General features: G+C 40.5%; 1 protein-coding gene across 1 annotated transcript in view; it reads left to right on the forward strand.

Moving 5' to 3' along the window:
- The first annotated feature begins 2,962 nt into the window (after nt 1–2,962).
- TMEM30A (transmembrane protein 30A) overlaps nt 2,963–19,345 on the forward strand; it is a 37,679-nt gene continuing 21,296 nt past the window's right edge. The window contains exon 1 of the mRNA XM_082855936.1: nt 2,963–3,307. Coding sequence (XP_082712062.1) covers nt 3,071–3,307 — 237 coding nt within the window. The 5' untranslated portion in view covers nt 2,963–3,070. The remainder of the gene's footprint in view (nt 3,308–19,345) is intronic.

The raw sequence follows: 19,345 nt of genomic DNA on the forward strand, positions 1-19,345 counted from the left end.
TTTTTGCATTATGCCTGATATTGTTTATATACATTTACCAGTCAACGGAACTTAGCAAAACGCTTCTCCATTAACTTTGATAGGTGAACGTTTTCCACTTGCGCCTGAGGTTGAAATTTACATAGATCAAAACAACATACAGACATACTTATGTTACCAGTGCTGTGCTAAGAATTTGAGAGATGATGACATCACATAAGCAAGTGAGTTATCTGCCAGATAAAGAGTACCTTGACTCACCTCCTGAGACTTGAAGTCATTTTGAAAATACATTTAATTATAAATTAGGAGGCCCAAACACTCTTTTAGTTCCCCTTCCCTTAGCTCACCTTCCAAAAGGAGTAACTATAGACAAAGCCTTAAAGAAAATAAATGTTGGGTACTTTTTTCAAATGATGTGACTTACTCTCTGCTCTGGATTTCAAAGATGCCAATTTAATGTGGGTTATATATAATTAAAAAATTTTTTTACAAATGTATACTTATTGCAGAAATTTTGGAAAACACAAGATTGCAAAGTAGAGAATAAACATTCTCCAGCTGGTCACTGGAGGTTACCACTATTTACTTTTTAGTTGGGCTTTATACTACATACCTATGCTACTTTGGTATTATGATTTAGTCACTTTTCGTATCATGAGTATTTCCTTGGGTCATTAAATACTTGGTAGTTTTAAAGTGTCTGCACAGAATCTTATTTTATAATAATGCCATACTTTGCTGAGGAGTTTTGAATTATCCAAAGTAAAATAAAGAACTGGCTATTGAAAATTGGCAGTTGTGTAGCAGTTGAATAATGCTGGTTAGCCGTTAAGGTGGCGTGTTGCAGTGCAGAGTGCTTGGCTGTTTCCTGTTTTCTCCTGATTGCTCGTGTGTAAAGATGCCTTGTTGAGCAGAAGCAAATGGCCGTCCAGTTTATTAAAATGCCTGACAGCTGCACTTCCAGTCACCTGGGCCTTGAATATAAATAACGGAGCATACAGCGAGCACATCTAGTGATGATAAATACACCTTTTATTTTTCTTCCTCTCCCCCCCCAAAATGGTAAATCTGATCATCTTCACATATGAACTTAAAATATGGAAAATGTTGAGGAAGCAAACAGATGGCTTGTAACTTTTTAGGTACTTATAATATGGTGTATCTTCCTGCTCATGAATATTCTGTACTATAACCATTGTTTCTGTAGTTTAATTAAAATGTTTTCCTGGTGTTAGCTTTAAAAAAAAAAAAGTAAAATAAAGAGCTACAGCTTATTACAAAAGACTTCTTAACGACCTGAAAAGACATTTTTCCAAAGAAGAAATACAGATGGCCAACTGGCACATGAAAAGATGTTCAACATTGTGAATCATCAGAGAAATGCAAATCAAAACCACAATGAGCTATCACCTCACACCTGTCAGAATGGCTATCATCAAAAAGACCACAAATAACAAATGTTGGCAAGGATGTGGAGAAAAGGGAAGCTTCCTGCACTGTTAGTGGAAACGTAAACTGGTGCATCCACTGTGGAAAACAGCATGGAGGTTTCTCAAAAAATTAAAAATAGATATACGATATGACCCAGCAATTCCACTCCTGGGTATATATCTCCCCGAAATGAAAACACTAATTTGAAAAGATACATGCACCCCTGATGTGCATAGCAGCGTTATTTACAATTATGTACCAAGCTGTAGACACAACCTAAGTATCCATCAACACATAAATGGATAAAGAAGAGGTGGTATATATAAAATGGAATACTACTCAGCCATAAAAAAGAATGGAATTTTACCATTTACAACAACATGGATGGACTTGGAGGGTATGTTGCTAATTAAAATAAGTCAGACAAAGACAGTACTGCGTAATATTGCTTATATGTTGAACTTAAACGATAAAACAAACTAGTGAATATAACAAAAAGAAACAGACTCACAGATCGCATAGAAAACAAACTAGTTTGTTACCAGTGGGGAGAGGGAAAGGGGGAGGGGCAAGGTAGGGATATGGGATTAAAAAGTACAAACTACTATGTATAAATAAGCTACAAGGTTACACTGTACAGCACAGGGAATATAGCCAATATTTTATAATAACTATAAATGGAGCATAACCTTTAAAATTGTGATTCACTATGTTGTACACTCGAAACAAAAAAAGACTTCTTAAATCAATGTGCAAAAGATAAACGTGGACTCAGAAAAGACAGTACAAAGTAACCTGGAGACTATTGATGGCGGAAAAACAAGCGAGAACAGCTCAATCTCAGCCGAGATAACAGGGTTAACCAAGTCAGATGATTTATTCTTGAGGACAAAAGGGTCACCCATGATGCATCTCACTTAATAGTTACACTTGCACCTTGTGTGCAGATTTATTTTTTGAATTAGAAAAAGTCGTGGTTTTACAACTCAAGCAAATACTGCCGATCCCACGAGCCTCTGGCTCTCATGCTGTGGCCTTTTCAATGCTCCGATCCCCTTCCGAAAGGGCTTCGAGGTGAAACAAAAACCTGTCTGGCACCGGAGCCACCCGCTCCTGGGCTAACGGGTGAGGCCCGGGTCGGCCGGGTCTGACCCGCCACCCGGAACGGCAGTCGCCACGGTACCAAAGAAGCCGGCAGGTGCGTGCGAACCAAAGCTTCCGCGAGCGGAGCGAAGACGCGCCTCTGGCGCAAGGGCCGAGGCCTCTTCGCCCCACCCAGCCGGGGCCTCGCGGGCGCCAACGCAGCTTCACGCTCTGGGGGCAGAGGCCCTCACTTTGTCATCACAGGGCCAATGATCAGGGGGCGTCCGCCTTCTCCCTCCCCCTTCTACCCTCCTCCCTCTTCCCCTCCCCTCGTCCCTCAGGCTTCTCCTTCCTTCCTCTCTCCCTCCCTCTGGCGTGCCCAGCCGAGTCCCGCTTCCGGTCGGCGGCTGTCTGCGGAAGGGTGTCCCGCCTCTTCCGCCTTTACAGCCGAGGTGGCGGCGGCGGCGGCGGCGGCGGTGGCGGCGGCGGCGCCTGCGCGTCTTCTGTCGGGGTCAGCAGGCGGGTCAGCTGGGCGGTCCACCTGCGCGTTGCGGAGCCGCGCCCGGGGGGGTCGATGGCGATGAACTACAACGCGAAGGATGAAGTGGATGGTGGGCCCCCGTGTGCTCCCGGGGGCACCGCTAAGAACCGGAGACCGGATAACACGGCCTTCAAACAGCAACGGCTGCCGGCTTGGCAGCCCATTCTTACCGCCGGCACGGTGCTCCCCACCTTCTTCATCATCGGCCTCATCTTCATCCCCATTGGCATCGGCATCTTCGTCACCTCCAACAACATCCGCGAGATCGAGGTGAGCGGACGGGAGGCAGCGGCGGTGGGAGTTGGCGCCGCCGGGGAGCGAGGTCCCCCCGCCGGCCCCACTCCTTCCTCGGGTTCCGGGGCTTGACAGGCGGGCCCCGCCCTCCCCCACCTTCTCTCTTCCTCAGTTTCCACTTTCTCTTCCTACGGGTTTTCTGAATTTGCAGTTTTGCCCGCGCTTCCTCTCGCTGTTTACCGGGTTAGAGAGGGAATGAATGTTTAATGCAGAGTCTGGGTCGGGGGAAGAGCGCCCCTTTCCTGGGCGGTGTGTGTGGTTTTTACCTCCAACGGTGGTGGAAAAAAGAAGCAAAGAGAAAGAGAAGTGGAAAGAAGTTATGTGGAGATAAAACGCCAGGAGAGTTGACACGGCCAGAGTGTCATTACCTGTGTGGGGATTATCCCGGGACACGGAGATTAACACCTTGGCCATTGTTGGGGAAAAGACCCGGAGTCTTAGAGGCATTGATGATTTTTATGTCAAGAAGGTGTCATGTTACCAGATCACATATAGGACGTGTGACCGAGGTGTGTACAGTAGCTTTTGAGTTAATAGATGCTTTTAGTTACAGGGCATAAGGTAAAAGGTAACCTGAAACTTCAATTCCGGTTTTGCCTTTAGGCTACATTGATTAATAACCATGCCCTACATTCGCCCTAGTTTTTTTTTTCCCCCAAACTTAAAAAAAAAAAAAGAAGAAAAAGAGTCAACGACCGTAACACAGAGAATAATTTGTGAATTGTCTACTGAACATTTTACTTTTATAAGACGTGTTAGAGAAACTTGGGGAAGCATCTTGACTTTTGTCAGAGAAACAATCAGTATCTTCATCCATCTGCAGTGGTGAACATAGGTTGATACAGGTTGTAAATACTTTGTGTAGATGTCCAATATTAAACATCTGCTCATCCACTTTTCTTGAATATCTGAGAAATATTTTTATCTGTTTGAAAGGGGAGGAGCTGGTACAAAGTTCTCTTGATTGCTTCTGTTCTATCAGATTGTGTCATTTTTTTCCCCTCTAATTTTATTAAATACTTAAAAATTATGCATACTTTTTAATAGGGCTTTCAAAGCAATTTTATTTCAACTACAGAAATAGGCATACTTTCCAGTTTAATTCGCAGTGTTGCCTGTAAAAGCAAAATCGTTATATTTTTTAATTGTACAGTGCTCATTTCTGTGTTAATAATAGTAATAAGAATTGTACAATATCTATAGCCTAGTTTTTAAATCTTTTACTAAAAACTCATTTTCAGTTTAATAACTAAAGAAAGTAACACAGTATTTATTTTTCAGCATAAAGTTTTGTTTTATCATTTTTATCTCCTAGTAGTCCTTCAAATGTAGTACTTCTTGTTCTCCCAACTGTACGAGGACCACACATATCAGGATGTGAGCGAAGTGGTGTAATACAAGGACCATGGGCTCTAGGCAGGAGTCAGGCAGAGCTGGGTTTAAATTCCAGCTCAGCCACTAACTAGCTCAGCTTATTGGAAAACATAATCTCTCTGAGCCTCCGTTTCCTCACCTGTAAAATCGGTAAATAATGCCTATCTTGTGAAATGTGAGAATTAGAAACAATGTAGATAATATTCCTGGCACTAAGTTTGTACAATAGTTACTATTATTGTGATGACCCCGAATCAGGAGATGAGAAATGGAGTCAGGGGGGTTGGTATTTGCTAGTAAGCTAGAAGAGTATTGTAAAATTGAGACAGAAACCAAACCCAGATGTCTTGATTTTCAGTCTTAAGCTTTCACGCTACACTAGGACCCTTACTGCAATGTTAGTAATTAAGTAGAAGAAAATTTAACATTAGAAATTTCATCATCTTATTTAAACTTCTTAGGATTTTTTTTTTTTTAAGATTTTTCTAATGTGGACCATTTTTAAAGTCTCCATTGAGTTTGTTACTATATTGCTTCTGTTTTCCATTTTGGTGTTTTGGCCACGAGGCATGTGGGATCTTAACTCCTCCACCAGGTATTGAACCTGCACCCCCTGCATAAGAAGGTAAAGTCTTAACCACTGGACTGCCAGGGAAGTCCTTGAAACTTCTTAGGATATTAGGATGAAAGTAGCAATAGTTTGGAATTTTATATGTTGAGTATTTCCTCAATTATCAGAACTCACCTTCTATAGATATTTACTATACTATGAAGATAAATGTTTACTTTCTTTAACACTTTCGGATTCTGAAATAAAATACAGTTCTTCGCACCAAGTAGTTGGTGAAATGGAAATTTCTTATTAAAAAAAACATTTTTTAAATTAATTTTTATTGGAGTCTAGTTGCTTTACAGTGTTGTATTAGTTTCTGCTGTACGGCAAAGTGAATCAGCTATACGTATACATATATCCCCTCTTTTTTGGATTTCCTTCCCATGTAGGTCACCACAGAGCACTGAGTAGGAAATTTCTTAAATAGTTCTCATATATATAATTCTGATTTCAAGTTGCCTGAGGAGTCTTCTGCAGCTTGATCTAGTTAGAAGGGCACTAAAGTTCAGAGCCAAGGCATCAGAGTTGAAGCCCCAACTTCTACTCCCTAGTTTGTGATCTTAGGCATATTTTTGAGTCTCGATTTTCATTTTACTTGAAGAGCCAAAAGATTCAGACTAGGTGGTCTCTAAGAGGCTGTTCAACTCTAATATTCTGTGACTTCCAACTTTAATGTGATTTAAAGAAAAATGCTGCATATTCAAATTGTATCACCTTTGGAACCAGAGGAAATGAAAATTAGGAATGATGAGGAATTTTGTACCAGTGCTCACATACAGTTATGCAAATAGAATAAATTTTTAGAAATTTGTTGATTATGTGGAGAATTGGTTCAGAGTTGGGTCTGGAGTTATTAGAAAAACCTAGGGAGCTTTCCCAAAACACACAGGCGTGTTTCCGGCTGCTGTCCACCCTTTGTCAGCCACTAGTTTAGTAATAAAATATGTTGAGGGTTATTAAAAGTAAATGTGTAACGAGAAGTTCTTGGCAACGTTCACTTCCATACTATAAGTTGCTCACAGCTCTTTGCCTCATTATTGAAAATTTTAAGAACTTGTATTGTTGTATTATCAGTACATCAAATTACTAGGCCAAAGGAGACTTTCCCAATCAGAATGCTTTTTTTAAAAATTTATTTATTTATTTGTTTTTATTTTTGGCTGTGTTGGGTCTTTGTTCTGTGCGCGGGCTTTCTCTAGTTGCAGCGAGTGGTGCGCGGGCTTCTCATTGTCGTGGCTTCTCTTGTTGCAGAGCACAGGCTGTAGAGCACAGGCTCAGTAGTTGTGGCGCACGGGCTTAGCTGCTCCGCGGCATGTGGGAATCTTCCCGGGCCAGGGATCAAACCCATGTCCCCTGCATTGGCAGGCAGAGTCCCACCCACTGCGCCATCAGGGAGGAAGCCCCCAGAATGCTTTTGTAATATAGCTTGAAGTGCTAAGATCAGAAATCCAGACTTTTTAGGTATAGAAATCAGAGGGTCTTCATCCTTTTCCCAGAAATTTTATACTAAAAAATTACTACTCTTGTAAAGCATGTTGGACTCTCCTAAAAAGGGAGTAAAAAAGGTATTTAAAAATTTTAATGCTTATATTTGGAAGAATATCTCCTCCCCCCATTAGGTGTATATATCTCGTTTAGTTGGTTTTTAGATTTTCCATAATCTAATAAAGTTATTAGAAAACTAAAGTTAATTTTATCATTCATAAGAAAATATTTAATATCTCGTTAAGACTAAGACTTAATATCTTCATTTATTATTAGCAGCAAGGAATGAATATTTTCTGTAATTTGGCAATTGTAGGAGTCAGGCACATCTTTCTACCATATAGGTAGTGTTTTTCTAGTTGAGGGCCCTTGTTGGTAAGGCAGAGATATTAATTGAATGGGGCTAACTTGAAACAGGTAGGAGATATTCTTAATTTTTGCAATTTCACACATTTATCTGTGTGAAGTTATATAGTTGTAAATGTTTTTTTAAATTAACTTATTTTTGGCTGCATTGGGTCTTCGTTGCTGCGTGCGGGCTTTCTCTAGTTGCAGCTAGCGGGGGCTATTCTGTTGCGGCGCGCGGGCTTCTCTTGTTGCAGAGCACGGGCTCTAGGCACGTGGGCTCTGTAGTTGTGGCATGTGGGCTCTGTAGTTGTGGCACGTGGGCTCAGTAGTTGTGGCTCGCGGGCTCTAGAGCTCAGGCTCAGTAGTTGTGGCGCACGGGCTTAGTTGCTCTGTGGCATGTGGGATCTTCCTGGACCAGGCCTCGAACCTGTGTCCCCTGCATTGCCAGGTGGATTCTTAACCACTGCGCCACCTATATAGGATGTCCTATATAGCTGTAAATTAATGGTTAGGATCAGATGAGGACGTTATTCTGAGTGATATTCAGTATAAACTTAAAACTAAACATTTACTTCAAATTAATATTGCCAAAGTGTTCAACATACATTTTCGTCAAATTTTAGTGGATTAGGCACTAAAAATTAGGCAAGTGTAAAGATTTTAATAGTCAAATGAATTGCAGTTGCTTAGAAGTTGACTTAGAAGTTGACTCTTGGAAATTAAGAGGTTTGTGGTGTTAGTGTTATCATTTGTTTCTCACGTAATTTTAGTACCTAGGGCAAGGCACGGCAAAGTAAGTATGGTTAGCCAGACCATTTTTGTGAAGCCCAGGAACTGAGAATGGTTTTACAGATGAACATTTGCTATTGAGTTTGATGATAGGGAACACTAACTTTGAACTCCGATAATACTAAATGTTACCCCCCCAAAAGAATTTTATTCTTACTAGTAGACCTGTGTTACCAGAAAATTGTACACAATTGTTATTATATGTTGAATTTCGTCAATAAAAGTGTGTGCAAATTTATTTTCTCTCTGTTATATAAGAACCTACAAATATCCTCTTGGTTTGCAAAGCCTAAAATATTTACTTTCTGGCTCCTTACAGAAAAGACATTCCTACCCTTGACTTAGAGTTTTAAAGAGACATACTGGCAAATTTAGCAGTTGTTACAAAAATAGCAGTGTTTAACTTATACATTCTGATCCTCAATAATCTTTTCAAGGTAAGTGTAGAGATTACTGATAATTGCTTGTGTTCTACCTTCTTTGTACAAATAGATGTAGAATACCTTAGCTGAATTTACCATTAACCTTGGCGCAGGTAATATTCTTCATTTCTTTGTCACAGTCAGATAAAGTTGAAGGAACTAAAGAAAATTGTTTTTGAAATTTTTAATTACCTCTGTCTTCATTAGAGCCTCTAGAAAGGACAAATAATTCTTTTTTATTTTTATCTTTTATTTTTTAATTTTTATCTTTTAAAGATAAATTCTTTAGTGTGGAATCAGTTCAAAGGGGTACTTAAAAATGCCATTTTTAATTTAATCTAATTAATACTTAAAATGATTTACCTTATTACTCAGCATTTTGTTGAGTGACTTGTTTAGATATTATATTGATTTCCTTTAAGACAGATTTACATTCAAAAATGGAAGTTCTCCAGTTCTTATGCAGGGTAAAAATGGCATGTCCTTCAGATTCCTCCTTTCCCACCGCATTAAATTCAGTCAGTTTCTTAAGAACGGGATGTATTTTTAGAATTACTAAGAAGAATTGCCAGTTCGATTTAGGAGAGCAGTTACAATGGTAGCAGAACAAAGTTGAGAAATATGATAACTCTTCAACTAATCCAGTCATCTCCATCTGTTGTTCTGTTTTGCCTCTGGCTCTTTGTGTTTTGAATTTAAGCTATTGGCAGGTCTCCAGTTTATCATTGTATTCTTCACTGTGCCTTGTATGCTTTTGACATTTAACAGGCATTAATTTTTAAAACTAAGGGAACTGTAGTTCCTCTCCCACCTGGTAGCCTCTTTCTTTCTAGGATAAGTTATGAACTATTATCTTTAGTATAAGCTTTTTTTCCTTCCTTTATTAAGGTTACAATTGACAAAAATTGTATTTATTTACAGTGTTCATTGTGATGGCTTGATATATGTGTATACCGCGAAATAATCACCATAATAAAGCTAATTAACATGTCCATCACTTCCCATAGTTACTCTCTTATTAAAAAGACAAGAGATAACAAGTGTTGGTGAGGGTGTAGAGAACAGGGAACTCTTGTGCAATGTAAACTCGTACAGCCATTATGGACCAGAGTATGGAGGCTGCTCAAAAAATTAAAATGTAGAACTGTCATAAGATCTAGCACTTCCACTAGGTATATATTTAAAGGAAATCAAATCAGTATCTCGAAGGTACTCCCACGTTCACAAACTTGGTTTTTATACCCAAATGGATTTTATTACAGTCTGGACGTTAGGCCAGGCTGCCCTTGAATTTTAGCTCATGGAGGATATAGTGGTCTTTTGATGGTAAAAACTCACAGACTGAGTTAAATTTATCAAGAGTTTTAATCAACATTGAGCATTTTCTGTATGTAAAGTGCTGCTCTGGGCATAGTGGGCGACAGAAAAAAGTTTGTGGACAGGGCCTCTTTTTTTTTTCCTTCCCCCTCAAACAGAGAACCCTTCTTAAGGTACCTGAACCTGGAATCTTTTGGGGGGAGATGAAACATACATATTAAAGGAAAACCAAGCATTGCTAGATGAGTGGCACAGACAGAAGGAATATGCCTTAGTGGTCCAAAAGAAGACAATATTACATCTGTCTCTAATAACCGTGGAAAACTTTGTGGCGGAAGTGGGCTTTGAGCTGGAATTGAAGGATAAATAGCACTTCTAAAGAGGAGGTTGGATGCATTCCAAGAAAGGAGATTTATATGAACAAGATTGTAGTGGCAGGAAATCAAAAGGTGTCTAGAGAAAGTAGGAGTAAGGGTAAATAAGCTGGTGCCATGTTGTGGATAGACTGGGTATTTGATGATGATGAAACCGCCTAACTTAGACTGGGACCTGAACCCACGCGCCGGAACTCGAGCCCAGCCAAAACCCAGACTGGGACTTGAACCCATGGTCCTTTAACTGAGATCACACACCTGGTCAGGACTTGGGAGCGGGCTTGGGAGAAGCACACTCCACAGACAGAGTGTGGGCCATTTCAGAAGGTGAGAGCGGCACCAGGGTATGGGGTTGTCAGTTTTTATAGGGGTGGGTAATTTATTTCATAGGCTAATGAGTCGGAGGAATATTCCAGCTATTTTGGGGAGGGAGTGAGAATTTCTAGGAATTGGGCCACTGCCCACTTTTTGACCTTTGTGGTCGGCCTTGGAACTGTCCTGGCGCCTGTGGGTGTGTCATTTAGCTTGCTGATGTGTAACAGTAAGTGTATACTGAGGCTCAAGGTCTAGTGGAAGTCGCCTTGTCCGCCATCTTGGATCTGTTTGGTTCTAAGTAAGTTTATGTTGTGTCCTTGTACTATGTCATTCTTTTAAAGGTTGTGCCCTACCCCCTTCCCTCCTGTTTCAGTGAGATGATGGTGTCCACTGTAGAACGGTTGCAGTGAAGAGCAGTTAGATTTAGGAAGTGTTATGAAAGTAGAACTAATAGAATTTTCTCATGTAGTGGATGTGTCGGGTGTGAGAGAAATTGTAGAATCAAAGATAACTCTAAGATATTTTGGCTTGCATTGGAAGGATGGAATTGTAATTTTGTAACCGAGCAAGGACTTGTGTGCCTGGTTGCAGAAAGACAAACTCTGACAGCAAGCATTTGCAGCAAAGTGTAGGGGTTTATTTGCAGGGTGCCATGCAAGGGCATGGGAGACAAGCCTCAGATCCACTCCAACTCGGTCTTTGAGTTAGGGATGTTTTAAAGGGGCAGAATGGTTTTGGGAATCAGGATATCTTTGGTCTACAGTTCTCTGGCTAGGTGATCCATGGCTCGGGGGTCTGTAGGCTCACCTTGCCCTGGAGAAACAGCCTGAGTTTGTGTGTTAATGATGGTATCTACAACAAAAATTTTAGTACATTAAGGATGTTATGGACAACAGCAAGGGAATTTTTCTTATTTATATATTACTAATTTAATAAAAAAGAAGCATTTTAAATACTTTTTAACATGTTCGGTACTCCACAACATCCTGCTGTCTTTTTGTGCCTCTTTTACTGTTCCTCTCACTCTCTCAGTCAATCAGTGCCCACCTTCTTTCCTACTCAGGCCTGGGTTATACAAATTACCTTGTCTACAGTCATAGTAATCTCTGTGGAAAATTCAGTGCTGTCCCTCATGTGTGAGCTTTGAGTAGGAAGCAGTGTAACTTGCATTACTTCCTCTGAGGCAAGAACGTGTACCATGGCTCAGCCTTTATTTCTTTTTGCCCAAGATCTCTGAGTAGCAAAGCAGGGAAGTTGGCTGCTGTTGTGCCACACCAGTGGCATCAGCGTGACTTATAAAACTAAAGAATCTGCTCTAGGCCCCTCGGGCAAGGTTACCGTCTTGACCTTCCTATTCCCTCGCTCCTCTGCCTTGCCTGATGGTAACTGAACGAGCTTCCTGGTGGCTGCTGAGGTTACTGCACCTCGTGTGTGCAGCAGTGTTGGTGGAGGGTGCTATCTCCTGAAGCTTCTGATACCGTTGTTTCTAAGAATTCTACAACAGTACTGGGATGGCCTTTTCCACAGCTCTATCCCCATTTTGTCACCTGGACTGTAAAGCCATGCTGCTCTAGCTTATAGTGGCTTGTCACAAAAGCTACCCCTTTAGCTTCGACTCTGCAATCCTATTCCACTTTCCTGGTTTCTGAGACCTAGATTTTCCTTATTACTAGTAGCCAACTGTTTTATAAATGGACACTGTAGAAAAATTAGATACCTTAACTGGAGAACCCCTGATTGATTATCAGATCTTTAACTCAGAACTTTGTCCTAAATTCTTGTATCTTGGGTTTGTTCCTGTGCTAAGCCCTCAGTTAGAGATTGTCCCTCTTGGTACTGTCTCCCTGTAGATAACATCCACTTGTCAGCCTTCGTGGAGAAATTTGCTAAATACTGCATTAGGTATGTGTTTCCATAGTACCTGTACTTCTTTTACCAAAACACCCATTCCATCTTAGTGACCGTGTTCTGTATTAGACAGTGAGCTCCATGTGATTAGGTATTGGGATGAGTCCCTCTTGCCTGGAACACACAGACATTCAAGTAAATATTAAGTTAATAAGTGATTCTTTCCTGACAGGGTGTTCAGGAAGAAATCAAAGTCTCGTTATCTTAGACTTTTTAAAAAATCTGTTGTTAATATCAATACAAGTGTTTGATTATGTTAGCCTCCTCTGTCTCCATTTCCTTATTTCCTTTTTTAAATTTAAATTTAATTTTTTTTGGCTGTGTTGGGTCTTCGTTGCTGCACACGAGCTTTCTCTAGTTGCGGCGAGCGGGGGCTACTCTTAGTTGTGGTGCACGGGCTTCTCATTGCGGTGGCTTCTCTTGTTGCGGAGCACGGGCTCTAGGCACGCGGGCTTCAGTAGTTGTGGCTCGTGGGTTCAGTTGCTCCACAGCATGTGGAATCTTCCCGGATCAGGGATCGAACCCGTGTCCCCTGTATTGGCAGGCGGATTTTAACCACTGCGCCACCAGGGTAGTCCTTATTTCCTGAAGGACATTTTTAACACTCGGGATTATTTAACTTTCAGAGGCTTTGTTGTCAGCAATATTAACCACCTCTGGGTAGCTTACAGGGGAAAGGGATTTATTGGAGGAGATTGGGTAGCTCTCACACAAAATAGATGGGAGGTCTAGAGGATCAGGTTTGGAGACAGGAGGGAAGGAAGGGAAGTTTGGAAGCAGAAACAGTGCCACAGCTGCTGTTGAGTTCCCTGTTCTACTTCTGCTGCCGCTGCTGAGCTCATCACACCCACTCCTCTCCGATTTATATGGAGATTCAGTTCTCTAGTCTCAATCAGGATTGATCGTATGTATGCTTTTGTCCTGGCTCCTGGGGTTAGGGAGAGGAAGGACTCATTTATTCCCTTGGCTCCTGAAGTGGAAGTTGGAGCCCGGCCTGCCTCCAAAACTCTCCACCAGGAGAATTCCCCAGGGCTTGGAAGTGTGTTTGGGTGCTGGGCATCCAAATTAACAACAATAAGTCACAGTTATCCCCCAGATTTATCTTCATTCTTATAATCTGCAGACTCTGAGTTTGTATATCAGAAAGGATGGTATGTTCATTGTGCAAGAGGACATAGAATGGTGGAGAGAACAGAGATTTTGGAGAAAGGCAGAGCTGGGTTCAAATTCTTGATGGGTGATCTTGGGAAAATCACTAAACCTCCCTAAATGTCAGTTTCCTAGGTTAAAATGAGGAAAATAAAAATTAACTTTTCAGGACTATGTTTTAATGAGATGGTGTGTGTTAAGTGCTTATAATGTCTGACACTTAGTATATCCATTCAATAAACAGTGGCCAGTAAAACAAAGCATGTAGTTACGGATCCAGTTTACCTTTTAGTGTTGTCTCGTTTCCTTCCAACATGAAAACTCTCTCCACAAATCCAAAGTGTCATCCTGAAATGTACCTGTGCTCTCTACCTTCGTGCTTCTCCATATGTCGCCTTTTTCCATCCTTTTTTTCCTTTTAATGGCTCAGTTCAAATCCTCTTTTCTTCTCAGTGAGAAAGTGCTAGTCAATCTAGTACTTACTGCCCTCTTTGCCGTTCAGTTTAGCACTTAACGTTTATAGTCATTTTCTTTGTGTTTATGCACTATCTTTGATAGTCTTCTGGAGGGCCAAGGGGACTGACTATGGTGGTGAAGAAGCAGTTTAGTAGAAGGAACATTGGACTTGGAGTAAAAAATCCTTGCTTCTAGCGTAGCACCAGCTACTGCTGTTCGTGTATCCTTGGACAAGTTTCTGAATGTTCTCTTTATATAAAATGAGGACAATACTATAGGATTTTGGTGAGGATCAGATGAAATATGTGTGGAATAGAAAGGACTGTGTAAACTGTATCGACTAAGTATAAGATATGATTACTTTTGTATCTTCATGTCATGCCTTGCACATAGTAAGGCTTAAAATGCGAATGACAGTTTTTTTACTTTCAGAATTTCCTGGAATCAAAAGACATGCAATTTTTTGTACATTTAAAAAAGTATAATTAAAAGATTGTGGTGAAAATGTTATAGCTATTCTTTGACGTATAATTTGACATTCAGCAATAATTCTTGGTTTCAAAAAATGTTCAGGTTTAATATACTGTAGTATAATTTATTAGATTTCACATTCCATCGTATTATTTTTGTTCAGTTAAATAAAGAAAATATATCTTTGCTTAATCACAGCTGATGATCTGTCTTTCCTCCTTTGCCCTAGAAAATAATTTGAAAGAGAGTGGTTTAAGAGGTTTCTGTTCAAAGGCAAACAATATGGTAATAGGCCCAGCTGACAACTTTTTTTTTTTAATCCTTAAATTTGACTTAGAAGAGAGAGAAGATGTGCAGAGATTATTAAATTTAAAAAATCGAAAAAAAATTAATATATTTTAACATAGATTTTTAAATATAGTTGATTTTTCTAAATGTTCTCATGTTTTCTTTCATCTTGTCAAAATCATAAAAGTTGGCTTTTAAGTGCGATATTGTGCATGAATAAGCCCTGGGTGGAAAGCTGTGGCCCCACAGGTTTAGTGAAAAATTATACACGTTTTATCTCTCTTCATTTAGGAGACCTGTTTTTTTAGCTTGTTTTAATTACGTGCCTAGCTTCTCTTAGATATTTGCAGTGAATGAAAATTTTCTCTAAACAAAGTTTCATTAGTAAGTAAGCTTTGATGGAGGACATTTCAATAGGTTATATTGGAATTTGACAAAACCAAGTTTTGTTAAGCAGTTTTGTGGTTTTTGAAAAGCAATTAGATGTAATTTTTAAAATTACTAAAAAAATTTTATTGGAGTATGGTTGATTAACAATGTTTTGTTAGTTTCAGATGTACAGCAAAGTGATTCAGTTATGCATATACATATATTCATTCTTTTTCAGATTCTTTACCCATATAGGTTATTACAGAATATTGAGTAGAGTTCCCTGTGCTACCCAGTAGCTCCTTGTTGGTTATCTATTTTATATATGGTAGTATGTGTATGTTAATCCCAAGCTCCTAATTTATACCCCCCGCCCCATTTCCCCGTTGGTAACCATAAGTTTGTTTTTGAAATCTGTGAGTCTGTTTCTGTTTCGTAAATAAGTTCATTTTTTATCATTTTTAAAATTAGATTCCACATATGAGTGATATCATATGATATTTGTCTTTCTCTGTCTGACTTAGTTTGATAATCTCTAGGTCCATCCATGTTGCTGCAAATGGCATTCTTTTGTTCTTTTTTCATGGCTGAGTAATGCTCCATTGTATATATGTACCACATCTTTTTTTTTTTAAGATTTATTTATTTATTATTTATTTATTTTTGGCTGTGTTGGGTCTTAGTTGCGGCACGTGGGATCTTCACTGAGGCATGCAGGATCTTTTGTTGACTTGCGTGGCCTTCTCTCTAGTTGTGGCGTGTGGGTTTTCTCCTCTCTAGTTGTGGTGCGCAGTCTCCAGGGTGTGTGGGCTCTGTAGTGGTGCGTGGGTTCCAGAGCGCTTAGGCTCTGTAGTTTTGCAGCACGTGGGCTCTAGTTGAGGCGCGTGAGCTCAGTAGTTGTGGCACGCAGGCTTAGTTGCCCCACTGTGTGTGGGATCTTAGTTCCCTGACCAGGGATCAAACCCGCGTCCCCTGCATTGTAAGGTGGATTCTTTACCACTGGACCACCAGGGAAGTCCCTGTGTACCACATCTTCTTTATCCATTCCTCTGTCGATGGCCATTTAGGTTGCTTCCATGTCTTGGCTGTTGTAAATAGTGCTGCAGTGAACATTGGGGTGCATGTATTTTTTTGAATTATGGTTTTCTCTGGATATATGCCCAGGAGTGGGATTGCTGGATAATGTGGTAGTTCTGTTTTTAGTTTTTTAAGGAACCTCCATACTGTTCTCCATAGCAAGAATAGGTACAATTGTAAATTGTACCAATTTACATTGCCACCAAAAATATAGGAGGGTTCTGTAGATGTTGTAATTTGATGCTCTATTTTCTATATACATATTTTAACCTTTTTTTAAATTATGAAAAGAAATTGAATATCCATATATAAAGTTTAAATGTTCAGCTTCAGAAATAAAGATTAGTTGGCTTTTTTTTTTTACTTTATTAAAGACAATTAGGGTTGCTAATGATAAAATTCTTATTTATCAAGAGAGTGATAAGACAAGTCATAGTCTGGGAGAAAAAATTGTTGAAAGGCATATCTGATAAAGGACTGTTACCAAAATGTACAAAGAACTCATAATAGTCAATAAAAGAAAATGGAAAACCCTATTAAAAATGGGCAAAAGACCTGGACAGATACCTCACCTGACAATATCTTAGTCAGCTTAGGATTCTATAACAAAATGTAGACTAGGTGGCTTAAACAACGGGTACTCATTTCTCACAGTCCTTGAGGCAGGGATGTCCAAGATCATGGTGCTGATAGGTTCAGTTCTTGCTGAGGACCCTCTTTCTGGCTTGCAGATGGCCACCTTCTTGCTGTGTCCTTACCATGGCATAGAGAGAAGGAGCTCTGATTTCTTTTCCTCTTCTTATTAAGGATACTAATCCCACCATGGGGGCCCCACCCTCCTGACCTCATCTAAACCTAATTACCTTCCAAAGCCCTACCACCAAATGCTATCATACTGGGGATTAGGGCTTCAAAATAGAATTTGGAGGGAGAGGAGACACAAACATTCAGTTCATACATTCTGCCCTTGTGCTCCTCAAATTCATGTCCTCACATGCAAAACACTTTCATTCCATCATCAGCCCCAAAAGTCTCAACTGGTTCCAGTATTGACTCTAAAGTCTAAACTGTCTTCTCAATATCATTTTAATCAGATATGGGTGAGACTTAAGAGACTTTCATCCTGAGGCAAAATTTCTCTCCAGCTGTGAACCTGTGGAACCAGACGTGCTTCCAAAATTCCATGGAGGGACAGGCATAGTATAGACACTCAAATTTGAAAGGGGAAGAAATGAAAAGAAAGGGGTGATGAGTTCCAAGCAAGTCTCCAAAACCTAGCAAGACAAATGTCATCAGATCTTAAGGCTGGAGAATAATACTCTCTGGTCTGACACTGCCTTCACGACCCACTGGAATAGAAGTCCTGCCCCGAGGCTCCAGATTGCTGCCCTCTGGTCTGTTGAGCTCCTCCCCCAGTATGAACCGAGAATGTAGCCCTGATGGTCTCGAAATCATCTCTGGGATCATTCTTCTCATCTTGGAGAATCAATAGCACATTCTGTAGCCGAATGGCTGTATGGGCCAGTCCTGTGAGATCTAAGCAAGTCCCTCAGCTTTCCTTCATTTTGTCCCTTCTCTTTCCCCTTCTGTTCACACTGGCAGTGTTTCTGCTGGAATGGCTGATTAGGTCCGTGGTTCAAACCCACACTAATCTCTTTATCGAATGATTGTTCAGCTACACTGTAGTATTCTCTTCAGAACAAGCTTTCTCATTTTTTATAGTACGGATAGGTTTGAGAATTTTCCAAATCATAAGTTTTGGTCCCTTTTTGCTTAACATTATTCCTTATTCCATTTGTTTTTCTCTTCTTCCATTTTACTATAAGCAGTCAGGTGGAACCAAGACACTCTTTGAATACTGTGCTTGGAAATCTACCTAAATATCCAGTGTCATCCCTCACAAGTTCTACATTCCACAGAACGCTAGAGCACACTTTAGCCAAATTCTCTGCCACTTTATGACAAGGATCACCTATTTTTCCATTGTCCAGTAGTGTTCCTCATTTCTGAGTAAGACCTCACCAGGATGGCCTTTTACCATCTATATTTCTACCAATATTCTGATCACATTTATTTATTAATTCTCTAAGGAGATGGAAGCTTTCTTTCTAACTCTCCTCATTTCTCTTTGAGATGTCACCAGAATCACCTTTAATGTTTATATTTCTAGCATGCATCTCAAATCTCCAGCCTCTAACTGTTTCCCAGTTCCAAAGCCACTTCTTTTTGAGTATTTGTTAAAACAGCACCCCACTTTTCAGTACTGAAATCTGTCAATTTGGGCTGCTATAAATATATATATATATAACTGATTCATTTTGTTGTAAAGCAGAAATTAACACACCATTGTAAAGCAATTATACTCCAATAAAGATGTTAAAAAACAAAAAAAACAATATAGACTAGATGGCTTAAAAAATAGATGGCTGCCTTCTCACTTTGTCCTCACGTAGCTGAGAGAGAGAGAGAGAGAGAGAGAGAGAGGGAGAGGGAGAGAGAGAGATAGAGAGGGAGAGAGAGAGAGAGAGAGGGGGAGAGAGAGAGCATGAGCGCGAGCACGCTCTGGTCTTTCTTCTTCATCTTAGGAGGATACTAGTCGTATCACAGAGGCCCTACCTTCATGACCTCATCTAAACCTAATCCTGGGACTTCCCTGGTGGCGCAGTGGTTAAGAATCTACCTGCCAATACAGGGGACACAGGTTCGATCCCTGGTCCAGGAAGATCCCACATGCCGCAGAGCAGCTGAGCCTGTGCGCCACAACTACTGAGCCTGCGCTCTGGAGCCCTCGAGCCACAGCTGCTGGACCCGCACACTACAACTACTGAAGCCCTCATGCTCTAGAGCCTGCACACCGCAACTCCTGAGCCCATGCATTGCAACTGCTGAAGCCCGTGTGCTCTAGAACCCACATGCTGCAACTACTGAAGCCTGCATGCCTAGAGCCCGTGCTCTGCAACAAGAGAAGCCACCGCAATGAGTAGTCCGCTCACCTCAGCAAAGAGTAGCCCCTGCTCGCCACAACTAGAGAAAGCCCGCGCGCCGCGACAAAGACCTAACGCAGCCAAAAATATAAATAAAATTTAAAAGATAAATAAATAACCCTAATCCAATGTCCCCACCTCCAAATTAATCACATTGGGAATTAGGGCTTCAACATATGAATTTTGGGCGGACATAAACCTTTAGTCCATAGTACACAGATGGCAAGTAAACAAGTGAAAGATGCTTGACGTGATCATTAGGGAATTGCAAATTA

The sequence above is a fragment of the Leucopleurus acutus genome, assembly GCF_964270905.1.
Source record: "Leucopleurus acutus genome assembly, chromosome: 15".
Classification (NCBI taxonomy): domain Eukaryota; kingdom Metazoa; phylum Chordata; class Mammalia; order Artiodactyla; family Delphinidae; genus Leucopleurus; species Leucopleurus acutus.